Raw genomic sequence first — 13,426 nt, forward strand, 5'->3', positions numbered from 1 at the left:
TAGTAGTTAAGATTATAAAAGAAAAACAAAAAGGTTAATATTAGATCTAGGATTATATGGTCATTTCACTCACAATAAACATTCTTCCTTCTCTTCAAATAGTCACTCTATAATCAGTCAAGGCCCAATTTCCATGTGGGCAGCATGGGAATTTTCCCAGGGCTCCCATGTTTTAAGTAAGTCCCCCCAAATTTATAATAGTATATATTTTACACAAATTTTTATAAATTTTATTTGGTAAAATTTATCGAAAAATCAAAGAACTTTTCCTAAATCACATCATACTATTTCCAAAGTGCCTATTATTAGCAAACGCTGTAAAATATAAATTTTAATATTATACCAGTCAATAATAGACTTTACACAGCATGTACAATGCACCTATGTTGCAATGTTAACTTCACAACAAAAACATGTTTCAACGTATCAGTCTTCCATCAGATTCCTCAATTTCACATCTTTTTAACTGTAAAATGATTTATAAAATGATAACAAGAAAGTTTGCATGTTTGATCAACTTGAAATCCTCAAATTCTGTATATTCTGAAGGTTCTGTATATTTGCACTACAAAATTTTAATCTTGCAAACATTTTTTCAAGCTGCAACAATTTTCATCCTTGGTTCAGGTTAGTGACACAAAGTCAGAATTGTTAAATAACATTAGAGGTTTAGAATAGACATTTCCAATGTTGAGACAGCATTTGAATCATCATTAACAACGTCACCAATATCAAACTTTTCAAAAGAAAGATCATTCTTATTAAAAAGGATAAAATCATCAGTTTGTTCAAGTCTTTTACAAGAAAAACTGTCCTCTTTAGCTTTATTGTGTATTGAAGTTGAGATAACTCTCAAAAATTAGATTTTGATGACATTGTCAATGATTTTGCTCATATAAGAGTGTGGAAAAAGCATTTATTGCAAGATACTTCATGGAGAATTTTATAGCACATTTCTCCTTAGTGCATATCCTTTTTTTGATGTGTTGCATCAAAAAAGGATATGCACATGTACCGTATTTGCTGATTAACCAAACCTTTTTGACCACAGTCGAGGCCCCCCCCCCCCAAAATACTGCTTTTTCCCAGGGCCACATTGAATCGAAGTCGGATCCTGCAATCAGTTTTATTTTGTATACCGGAAAATATTTGAAAATAAATGCAAATAATAGGTGCAGCCTTTTTTGTAACCAGATATATTCTGTTATTTTAAATGCTTAATTAATTATTTATTTTTCTTATAATATAATTATGTTGCTCGTACGCTTTGGTATTCTGCAATGATAAACATCATGGAAAGTCTAGATTATATAGTACGTACCTGGCTGTGACGCAGGAACAAAAGCATCTGTTGAAAAAAAAAAGAAATCGTGTCATTCTTCTTATAAAATCTTGCAATTATCACAATTTCTTGTTTATAATCTGCGCATATGTACACTTCACCACTTAGAGAAAAGAAATTAGAACTTTATCTTTATCAGAAGTAACAAAATCTCAGAAAATAAAAGGGATTGTTGGTTACATGTTTTTTAGAAAGTTTTGTTGTTGTCAAATATTCTGAAAGTTTGAATTATTTAACAGTTTTTATTCCAACTTAACTCAGGAAGGAAAAAGTTGCAAATAATACACAGTTGGCAATAATTTGCAATGATTTCAATTTTTTTCCCCCAAATGCACAGTAGAACTCCATTTATACAAACTCTGGTTATCCGGATTACTTTGAGAAAAAAGAAATCAGCAAAATCAGCATTTTAAAAGTTTCTTATTGGTTAATGATGACATTGCTACTCAACCAGATGCATGACCATCATTATTTGAGTGCCAACATCTACAGTTATTCACTGTCAAGCAGATGCAAGGCTTGGCTGCACCAAAAGGAGTAAAGATAGCAAAACAACTGACTTTGACACACATGTTCAAAGCAATGATACATTTTAATACAGTGTGTAAGTGCAAAATATAAACAAAATTGTTTTTATAGTCATTAAATTACATTACATACTGAAGCAAAATTTGATTATTTACTAGAAATAACATTTTTTACAAATTATCCAAATGGGGTCGGGTCCCAGTTGATCCGGATTATGAAAGTTTTACTGCATTTAGATTACATGCAGAAAAGTATGGATAAATAAATTAAAATTCATTACTAAAACGATAATTGTTTCTATTACTTTAATTAAAAATATTAGTCAAATCCTCCATGGCAAGAAAAGAACTTCTGGTATACAGAGTAGTTTTGAATGACTGAACTTGGACCGATTTTATGAAAAATCTCAAAAATTCCAACAAACATTAAAAATATTTAACAAACATTAATCAAGCTTACAGCAAATTTCACATAACAAAATATTATTCATGGGAAAGTGTAAGGAATAACTGAATATAAATCATGCTGACAGAGAGATGTAGGCATGTTAAATTTCAAAATAAAACAACGAGAATAGAAATTGATATCTGAAATTTATTTACCTTCAGCTTGCATGCAGACATTAGCACATCCATTGTTGCAACATTTGTGACTTTCTCTACAATCTGCATCATCACGACAACGATCTTTACATTCTTCAACAGATAGTGGTCGTATATTCAAACTGTTTGGAATTGGAGGACATTCACCAGATTTGTTTACTTAAAAAAAAGACACAGTTATGGAACATTTTCGACTATAAAATAACGAAAATTTAATTGAATCATGGCTTTAAAATAATTTTCATTTACATCTATGAAGTATTTACATCACTTTCATTTACACTATCAAGGCTGAAATCTAAACTACCCAAATAATTTGAATTTTACAAATCAGTATAACACATAATTTTTTCACACAGACAAATGACTACTAATATTTGTTATAATGAATTGGTTCAAACCATACTTTTTCTGCAGACCGGTTCTGTTCTAGTACCTCCTTGAGGGGTTCTGACAATGTCTATAGAGCAACGACTTCCATCTGGACAATTGACCACCTAAAATTTATAACATGCAACTAATTAGGTTTTCATTTTTTTGTGTGCAATATTTTCAGCTATTTTAAAAAAAGTAAATATGTGGTATGAGAAGGACATTGAAGAATGTCCATTCAATCTTGAATAATTTGTATGAAACAATGATGCAAAACGCAATTTAAAATGGAAATTTGCTTGCCTCACAAGGGTTTGAACATCTACATGAAGAACAACCATTTATGTCGAATTCTTCTTCAATTCCAAAAGGACATTGTATACTAGCACAGTTAGATGGTGAACAAGCTTTTGGTATTTCTGTAGTTGTAGTAGATAACACAGGAGTTACAGCAGGAACCGGCAGAGAGTATGAGCTCTGCTCATCATCTGAAAAGTGAATAACATGCATTCTTTATTCAGAGGTTCTGTTTATGGTGAGCCAAAATTATGTTCCAAAATTTAAATTTTGAATTCAGCAATGGAATTAAAATGATAAAATAACGTCATTTATGTAACCTTTAATATTAATCAATTGATTATGATGGAGATTGAAATTTTGAAAACCACACTTATCAACTGATTGATGTTTTAACCACTATAGAGTAATTCTGGACATCATATTTCTACTTCTAAGAGGTACACACATCATTAGCTAACTTGATTTTTGAAATAAACATTTCGAATATTTTAATGTAAATTGTAATTTCTCATAAATCTTAAAGCAGTCCTATAATGACGATGTTTGTAATTTAGTTTTTATTTTGTGATTCTTATAAACTTGATACTATTTTGACCTTACCTTTGATACCAGAGCAAAAACGGTAACATATATCATAAGACTTGAACCGATTTTTGTTGCCTCCACATCCAGTAAACACGAATGGCAAACACGTCTGACTTCGTGCATCATAAAACCATCGTTTCTGAGCTTCAGCACATGATCCATCATCAACTGGTAACCTGCAGACATCTTGAAGTAAGGGAAAAAATCTCATTATTGCATATCTAAAAGTTTCATAAATATTCAAGTAAGAAAATTATTTTTTGAATTTTCATGAATATGAAACTAATTAAAATGTTACAAAGAAGCCCACATTGTTATATTATCAATAAAAATCAATAGCAATAATTTTTTTTAGCCTCCAATAAATGATAGGGATGTGCACATGGCAATATGCATGCATGTAAAATATCAATAAATATGTATGTGAGATGAACAATCTACAACTTTAAAATTTAAATTGACTCTCATTTTATAAACAAAGAAATAACATAATTAAGAGCATTTAAACACATAATCAAAAATATCATATTTTCCTTACCCTCATTGTTTGACTTGGGAACAACAGGAGGCGAAATGGTGGGAACTAAAAAAATTTTAGTTTTATTAGTAGGAATGATTGCAAGGATGAGTTAATGCTGGTATTGGCAGAAAAAAAAGCAAAACCTTCAAATCAACAATTATTAGTTCGGAAAAAAAATGTCAATATCAATATTATTGCATGTAATTTGGTAGAGCATGGAGCATACAAAAACAAACGTTCTCATAAAATATTTCAAGTATATGAATGTAATTAGTAGCATGTTTTTAGCTGAAATTTTACCCAATAATTTCATAATCAAATAAACTCGATAATTTACAAAATCCATAATAAGTTATCAGAGTTTAGTGCTGCGAGAAGGTTTGCCTCAAGCTTATTTTTCTTTATTAATTATTCATAAAAAAAATTATTTAAAACAGTGAAAACATGAATCTGTCACTTTCAGTTTCAAATTAAATGTTAAACTGTAAATTTTTATACATGAAACCTCTGTATTATGATATAATCCAGAAGCTGCAGAAAATTACCAAGGATAATGTAAAAATTTGAAGGATATAAAAATCTTAAGGATTTATTGTCCATGGTGAAAGGTAAATTGGTATATTGCCACGGGGCATTTCCCAAATGAAAAATATTATACGGGCATTTCACCCTATATTATATTGCATAATAATCTCTCTCAAATAGCAAAGTTGAACAATAGAGTTATATGTTATATAGCACATTATTTTTTTTAAACCCTAAAAACTAGGTATAGGAAAGAATATTCATTTGAAAGTGATGTTGGCAAAAACAGTTTACCTGGAGCCTTTTTGATGCACCTTCGGATGCAGTCAATTTTCGTTTCAAACCTGTTTTCATTTCCCTCACAACCACCATAGACAAACGTTTTGCATTCATTTTCGATGGAATCATAATACCACATTCGGAAGTACGCTCGACATGGTCCTGTTTGCACGGGTAATGAACAAATGTCTAGGAAAAGAGCAAACCACAAAATAATCTTGGTTTGGGAGAATTTTTTGAAATTAAATCCAGTCAAATGTTATATATTTTGTCCGCAGAATATCTGAATTTTTAAATACAAAGTGGGAGAAAGTGTTCAAGAAATTTAAAGTGAGCACAAACACACATACATATATGTGTATATGCTCAAACCAGTTAAAAATATATACTTTTTGTCCTCTTATTATGTTGTTAGTGAAACTATTTCTTTTATATGTATTTTCCAATAATTGTACTTCACAACTTTTTTCATTCATTCAAGTTCAGTCATTCAAAACTACTCCATATACCAGATGTTTGTTTCTTGACATTGAGGGTTTCACTAATATTTTCAATTAAAAGCACTAGAAACAACTATTGTTTTAGTAATGAATTTAATTTATAATATTTAATTCATAAATGTACTCGGAAAGAAAAGTCATCACGTCTCTGCCATGATGACTTTTCTTTCAGAGTTCACCTCAGCATAATATCCGGAAAATAACTGTTTCCTTGATATCTCGAGCTGAGAAAAAGCCATCTATCTCTCCCTAATTAGTAATTATTTCAATTATCATATTTTTTTATTGATGGTTTAAAGAGATTTAAGAATATGACCTATTTGCCACCTGGCAGTCCAGTGGTTAGGGAGCTAGCCTCTGACTGTGCAGGTCTGGGTTTGAATCCCAGTTTGGGCATGTATGTCTACTTATGCTAACAAATTCCCTGGTCTTTGATCCTCTGGGAATATGCGAGAATCATATTATTATTAATATATAATGTGTGAAGTCAGTTTCAATGTATTCATAAACATTTTTAATCAATAAAATATAATTTGCTGCCTTCAAACTTTTGAAAAGGAAAAATTAATTGGCCAGCTGACTGGTAAATAATAAACAAATAATACAAAAGGTTTCTTACAATCATCATCTGTAGGAGCTTCTGTTGTAACAATTGCTTTGCTGCATTCAGTCCTACATTCGTCTTTGCTATTGAACCTATTTGCATTTCCTTGACATCCACTGTATTTAAATTCAAAGCATTCATCAGAGGAATGGTCATAGTACCATTGAGGAAATGAACCACTACAAGGCCCCTTCACAACAGGCAATTGGCATTTGTCTAAAGTCATAAAATAAAAATAAAATTTATACAAATGTGCATGGAACATTCCAAATAGATGTATACTATCTATATTTCTTCCAGAATCTCTCTAATCATATTGATCATTTCATACGACTGTTGTTTCATGCACACAAGACTTTGACAAAGACAAACAGTTTAAAGCTGATTCTGATGGGTTATTCCCACACAACTCCCAAGATGCAAACCCATTGGACATGAGGTTGGTGCACTAATCCCTTAACTAAGTGCCCTTGTCCTCCAGTTTTTTCCTGGAGAAAACAAACAGCTAATTAATTTTATATTCTTCTAAAAAGAGAAAGAGTTATCCTGTTGATTCTCTGGGTATAGATAATACTATATTTTATATTTATGCATTATATTTTACCAGTATAAGTGTAGTCATGTCTTCTGGATTATATGTAAAAATAAATAAACCGTATATACTTTTTCATACATTATGTTATATATGTATAAATTATTAATGTTATAATTTATATAACTAAGTATATGCCACAGATATAACCTTGTGCATTTCCACAAGCAGCTTCACAATCACTCCTAGCATTGAAACGATTTCCATTTCCTTGACAACCACCATAATAAAACTCTTTGCATACTCCATCAGTGGAATTGTAGAACCAGTGCAGTTCAGAACCAGAACAAGGACCAATTTCCGGTTTCAAAAAGCAAGATTCTGGTGAAATTGAGAGAATATAGAAATATTTTGTTTGAAAAAAAGTGGAGAAAAAAATAAATGTTTTACAACTGTAAGAATGAATTTTCTCAAAAAATGTAAATATAATACAGTAAACTCTGGCTAATCCAGCAGATATCAGAAAAAAATGGGTCAGCTTACTGGAAGTTAGTTGAAAAGGCTATTGCAAATATCATAAACTTCTGCTAACAGGTGTACAGTGACAAGTTTCCGTCTTCTATGGGGGAGGGGGGGGGGGGCTCAAAGAAAACCCACCTAAAAATGTCAGATTACTGAATAGGCAGGACTAGCCCACGACCAAATTGTCCAGAGTCTACTGTACATTTATTTTAATGCAGATGGTCATCTTATCAAGTGGATGCATTTCTTAAGCTTGAAGACTATTGCACCTTCTACATACAAAAATAAAAAATCAGGTGTTTCTCCTTTATTTGAAAATAAATCTGACTTATTTTGCATTTTTGATAGCTATACTTGGCATACAGACTATAAAATTTTTAATTTCACATTTTTAATGAGTTATGGCTCCAATTTTATTTTATACTGATATATTTTATTAATCATTATTTTACTATAAAGTTTACCAATTTTTGGGGCTACTGTTACAGTAGCATCAATAGTGCATCGTTTTTGACAATCATAGAATGAAGCAAAGTTGTTGCCATTGCCACCACAGCCACTGTAGTAGAACCTACGGCACTGACCAACTTCAGCATCGTAATACCAACGTTCCCTGAAATCATGGCAAGTTCCTGTTTCTTGTGGTTGTCTGCAAACATCATCTTCTGCAATATATAAAGGTAATTTCTATTCAAAATTAATTAAATATTGAGAAATTCCAACACTTTCTGTAAATATCTTCTACAATACTTATTTTTTTGTACTGAACTGAAAGTGTTTGCTAACTACAGTAATTTTTTTTTTCTTTTGCAACACTGAAACAAAAACTGCAGTTCAAACATCATGAAGACAAAAAAAAAATCAATTTTCATAATAACTATTCAAGGGACAGACCAAGAAAAAGAATAATTTTATTTTGATCTGTCTCTTAATCATTCATCATTAATGATGGAATATGTTATTACTAAAGGAAAGTTTTGGACCAAAGAGAGGTATATAACTAGAGGCGATTATCGATGTAGACGGAATCGCTAAAGAAAAGTACAAATATATAGCACACACATAAGTCTTTCATATTAGTGCCAATGAGCAGAGGTGCCAAGATGAAGAAGCAACAGCAAAGAACACTGTTATAAAAATATGAAATTTTAAAGCTGGGGAGGGGGCGGCAAAAATCCTAGTTATGGCCCTGGGGGTCTGAGGCTATTTGAGCCCCCCCCCCCCCAGTGAATTTGGTGAAGGGGCTCAGCCCCAACCTCTCAATAATTTATGAATATACAGTGCAAAGCACCATTCTGCCTAGTGCATACAAGCTTAATTCCCATACACAGGACGAATGATGATTTTCAGCGCCCCCCCCCCCAATATTTTCTTCATCTTGGCACCTCTGCTCATTGCTGTCGCCAGGGGCAGTTGCCCCCCCCCCCTCTAGCTCTGGCCGGTAGGGCCAGAGCTAGAGGTTCTATTGGCTCTAGCCTATGCCAATGACTTGCTCTGGTCAAGATAAATTTTAAAACTACTCGTATTATTATTTAGTAGGAAAGTGTGCAAGATTGAATAAGGCTTCTGTTTCCTAAGAGATAACTACACAAAAGTTCTGAAATCAATACGGACTAGTCTACGATAGAGAAATTCCCTTACGTAATTATTCTTTTTCACATTTAGTAATAATGAAAGATTTCTATTTTTAGATATGCTAACATTCAATAATACATAAAGTATAGATTACCTTTCATTTCTGGTGGAATACATGCTTGTTCGCAAGTACTTCTTGTTTCAAATTTATTCTGGTTTCCTTGACATCCACCATAATAAAACTGCTCACAGCGTTTAGTCCCATCATTATAATACCACTGAATAACATTCTCATCACATGGTCCTTTATCTTTTGGTAATTTACATACATCTACAGGCTCTGAGGAGTGAAAAAGAAGTAAAGTACAAAACATTCTGATATATTTCATTTTTCAGCATATGAAAAGTTTTAATTCTATTCATGATGTAAATAATTATTTCGTTACCCATTGGTTTGTCCATGATGCATGTTTGAACACATTCTTCAGCTGTTGAAAATCTGTTGTTGTTTCCAAGGCAGCCACTGTATACAAATGATTCACATTGCTTAGATCCAATGTCATAATAGTAGGACTGATATTTGCCATCACATGGTCCAACGACTTTTGGTAGCAAACAAGCCTCTTGAGAGAGAAAAAAGTGGACTAAGTGAAAATGTGTGTGAAAAGCATAAAGAGTTCAATATCTAAGAAAATTATTCAAAAATAATTATATAAATATTTAACACTCTCAAATATTGTAAAGTTGAATTTTATCAATGTGAATACATGTGTCAGAGCACTGACTCACCAATGAGTTTTGATTACCTCTCCTCTGCATTAGAGAATTCAAGCCCATAAAATTAGGGAGGAGCAATGACTCTGGGTAGCAAATTTTAGGGGAAACTAAAAATTTTTCAAAATCATTATAGTGGAGGCTTTAAATAGCAAAATTGCATTTGTCCACCCCCTCCCCCTCCCCCCCCCGTCTGAAAAATCCTAGTTATAGACATGGTCCTATGTAACGATTTGATTAAATGCAAAATATTGCAAAAATATGCTTACAGTACATACACATTAATGTGAGAATTGCAATTCTCAGATAAATTATTCTATTAATAGGCTAGGATACTATTGAATCAGTTCATATAGTAAATTATATTCATGTTTTTTCTAATACTAAAACTCACCTACCTTCTCCTTCAGGTGTTACACAAGTTTGTTTGCACTCCTCTTCAGTAGCAAATATATGACCATTTCCACCACAACCACCATACCAAAAGCGACTACATGCACCATACTTTGCATCGAAAAACCATTTGACCATATAGTCATGGCAGGGTCCTGGATCTCTTGGTAAACTACAGACCTCTGAAAATAGTACAGCAAAGGGAAAAGTGAGTTCTATCAGGTGGTTTTGTGCAACAAAAACTCTGATGAGAGAGAAACTTTGAACATAAAAAATTTATATCACATCATTTCAAAATAAAATTCCTGTAAATGACTAATTCTTTAAATTCAGCACCCGATGATAGAATTTTCGTAGAGACTCGAATATAAATGGTTGCAGAACATAATGTGATTGAGTATCAAGTATCTCCACCCAGTATGTGCATAATATAGCAGGAGAATCATTCAATAAGTTCAATATAAGGAAAATAATCTCCATAATTTTATTACCTGGTGAAAGTTTTTTCTCCGATATATGTGGTTTTGGACATCTCTCCATGTCAGGTCCTGCAGCAGGTGTGAAACCATCAGTGCAACATCCATACTGAGTAGCCTCACATGGACATCCCTTGAAATTGGGACCTTGTGCTACCGTTTTGCCATCAAAGCAACAACCAAATCTTGTAGATTCACATGGGCAGCCTTCATAGTTTGGTCCTTGGGAAGGAGTCTGTCCATCAAGACAGCATCCGTAGCGTTGCTGTTCACATGGGCAATCTCTAGGGTCTGATGTTCTCGCAGGAGTTTTCCCATCTGGACAACAGCCATAAGGCAAAGTGTCGCAAGGACAGCCTAATAGATCAGCGCTAGTAGCTGTGGTTTTGCCATCAGGGCAACATCCATATCTGGCTGTAGCACAACCACAACCTTCACCATTAAGACCAGCCATGGGCGTTATTCCATCTGGGCAGCATCCATAAACCATCTCGTGGCAGTTGCATCCTTGGAAATCAGGTCCTTTAGCTGGCGTGACTTTGTCCTGGCAGCATCCATACTGGAAACTGTCACACTTGCATCCATAATATCTAGAAAATGAAAGAGAATATTCATTTTTTTTAAATTATTATTTCTGTTTTGTTTCACGTTATTTTAAAGAACAGCCATCCTTTTGAATGGCATAAATCAGGGGTGCACAACCTCCGGCCCACAAAGGGGTTGCATCCAGCCGGTGAAAAATGTTCTCATAGAAAAAAGTATCAATACACACACGCAAGATAAATCTAGGCTGACCATATTTCTTTCATAAAAATACAGGTTATCGCTGAAAAAGTTGTGAAGACAAGTTTAGTTGCCATTTACTACCAAAAAATTTGTCAAGTTGCAATTTACAGTAGAAAAATTGTCAAAGACATTATTGTATGCAAAAGAATTGTCAAAAGCAAATAAAGTTGCCAATTATAGTCGAAAAACTAATCTTTTCCTTCTTCAACAGTTATCCAAGAAAAGTAAACTTGCCAATCACAAAAAAAAAAACTGTCAAAGTAAAGTTCCCAAATATCACTAAAAGTGTTCAAAATTGCCAGTTATGGAAAGTAATGGACACTGCCAGTCCAAATATAATTAACCGAATAAATGGATATGTTTTACAAATATGTGAGGAAATATATCTATACATGACTATAATTAGTTTTGGAAATTAGAGTCATAATTTTCATAATAAAATTTGTCATCAAAATAATTGTGATTCTTGATTTCAAAAACTTGAGTAAACTTTGTTGAAAACGGGGCGGGGGGGGGGGGGAAGAGACATTTTATAAAAAAAAAGTTAGGAAGGCAAAAAGTATTGACATATATCCTGCAAAATATGAGTCACATGGTTGCTCTTTATAATCAAGTTTCTATCCACCTGCAAGTGAAAGGCCCTGGCCCACCATACTGAAAAGGTTGTTTACTCCTGAGATAAATGGTCAAGGTCAGGACAGGAACTAGGAAGGTGTAAGGGGGGCAGTTGTTCATCCAGCAATCTTGAGACAAAAACTATTATTATAAAATCATTGACTTTTACAGTCTAGGAGGAGGTGGCAAAATTAGGTACAACCCTGGTCAAGGTTCAGTAATGTTGATGTCATACTGAATGTTGCAACTTTGCAAGCGGCTAGATTATGCATAAATTCAATTTAGTCTTTGGGACTTTAAACGAGACTTTAGAGATAAAAATTATAGTTTTACGATTAATTTTGTTCTCATCTGAAATGTAGTGATGAAACTTACCTGGTGCCTTGCGCTGGAGTGATTCTATCAGGACAGCATCCATATGGAAAGGTGTAACAGCTGCATCCAAGAAATCTTGGTCCCAAGGCAGCAGTGAGATTGTCTGGGCAACATCCGAATTTCAATCCAAAACAGCATCCTTCAAGGTTTGGACCAAGAGCAGTAGTTTTCATATCAGGGCAGCAGCCAAATAATGTATTCAGGCATTCTGGAACTTCTGTAGGCTCCAAAGTTGTTGGCATTGTGGTCAATACGATGTTTTCAACACTGCAACCAGTGAAGTTTGGTCCTGTTGCAGCAGTGACGTTGTCAAGACAGCAACCAAACTCAGAATCTGAACAATCCGTAGTATTTGGGCACCCTTCCCCTTCTGGTCCAGAAACAGTTTTGTTATCTGGACAACAGCCATATGTAGAATTTGAACAATTTGACATTTCTTCACATCCTTCACCAAGAGGGCCAGTAGCAAGTGTTATATTATCAGAGCAGCATCCAAATTCTGACACTGTACAATTTAAACTGGAATCACAACCTTCAAAATCCGGACCTAAAGATATTGTTACATTATCTGGACAACAACCATATTCTGTTTCATTGCATGGAATCGATTCATTAGCACAGCCAAAAGAATCAGGTCCAAGAGCAGACGTTTCATTGTCTGGACAACAACCATATTCTGTTTCATTGCATGGAATCGATTCATTAGCACAGCCAAAAGAATCAGGTCCAAGAGCAGATGTTTCATTGTCTGGACAACAACCATATTCTGTTTCATTGCATGGAATCGATTCATTAGCACAGCCAAAAGAATCAGGTCCAAGAGCAGACGTTTCATTGTCTGGACAACAACCATATTCTGATTCATTACAAGGAATATTTTCACAGCCTGAAAAATTGAATCCTGAAGCATGGGTAACATTATCTGGACAGCAACCATATGTTGAGTTTGCACAGTCCAAAGAATCATTGCAACCTTCATTATCAAATCCTTTTGCTACAGTCACATTGTCAGGACAACAGCCAAACATGGTATCGCTGCAATTCTGAGGGCCTTCAATATCACCACTTCCTTCTTCAAAGCAACCTTCCATAGATGGCCCTAGAAAAATTAAGATGTTACGGAAACCTTTAAAAATAAAACTACTATTAATAGAAATGATAATAATAAACACAATATACTAACACGATCATAAAATTTAAAACTAATTCCAAGGTAAAAAT

General features: G+C 33.5%; 1 protein-coding gene across 3 annotated transcripts in view; it reads right to left on the reverse strand.

Moving 5' to 3' along the window:
- Ppn (proteoglycan-like sulfated glycoprotein papilin) overlaps positions 1 to 13,426 on the reverse strand; it is an 87,698-nt gene that overhangs the window by 5,352 nt on the left and 68,920 nt on the right. For 2 of the 3 annotated variants that reach the window (XM_089244713.1, XM_089244711.1), the window contains exons 19-33: positions 12,206 to 13,304; positions 10,445 to 11,019; positions 9,959 to 10,135; positions 9,233 to 9,409; positions 8,941 to 9,126; positions 7,676 to 7,876; positions 6,900 to 7,070; positions 6,173 to 6,373; positions 5,069 to 5,242; positions 4,268 to 4,312; positions 3,745 to 3,915; positions 3,148 to 3,332; positions 2,879 to 2,969; positions 2,473 to 2,631; positions 1,322 to 1,348 (exon numbers count right to left, since the gene is read on the reverse strand). In XM_089244713.1, coding sequence (XP_089100839.1) covers positions 1,322 to 1,348; positions 2,473 to 2,631; positions 2,879 to 2,969; positions 3,148 to 3,332; positions 3,745 to 3,915; positions 4,268 to 4,312; positions 5,069 to 5,242; positions 6,173 to 6,373; positions 6,900 to 7,070; positions 7,676 to 7,876; positions 8,941 to 9,126; positions 9,233 to 9,409; positions 9,959 to 10,135; positions 10,445 to 11,019; positions 12,206 to 13,304 — 3,639 coding nt within the window. The remainder of the gene's footprint in view (positions 1 to 1,321; positions 1,349 to 2,472; positions 2,632 to 2,878; positions 2,970 to 3,147; positions 3,333 to 3,744; positions 3,916 to 4,267; positions 4,313 to 5,068; positions 5,243 to 6,172; positions 6,374 to 6,899; positions 7,071 to 7,675; positions 7,877 to 8,940; positions 9,127 to 9,232; positions 9,410 to 9,958; positions 10,136 to 10,444; positions 11,020 to 12,205; positions 13,305 to 13,426) is intronic. The other variant, XM_089244712.1, reaches the window with a different exon arrangement.

Source organism: Pholcus phalangioides, unplaced genomic scaffold (genome assembly GCF_987345545.1).
Source record: "Pholcus phalangioides strain wild (caught in Gottingen) unplaced genomic scaffold, Ppha-v1.0 ptg000015l_1, whole genome shotgun sequence".
NCBI classification, from domain to species: Eukaryota; Metazoa; Arthropoda; class Arachnida; order Araneae; family Pholcidae; genus Pholcus; species Pholcus phalangioides.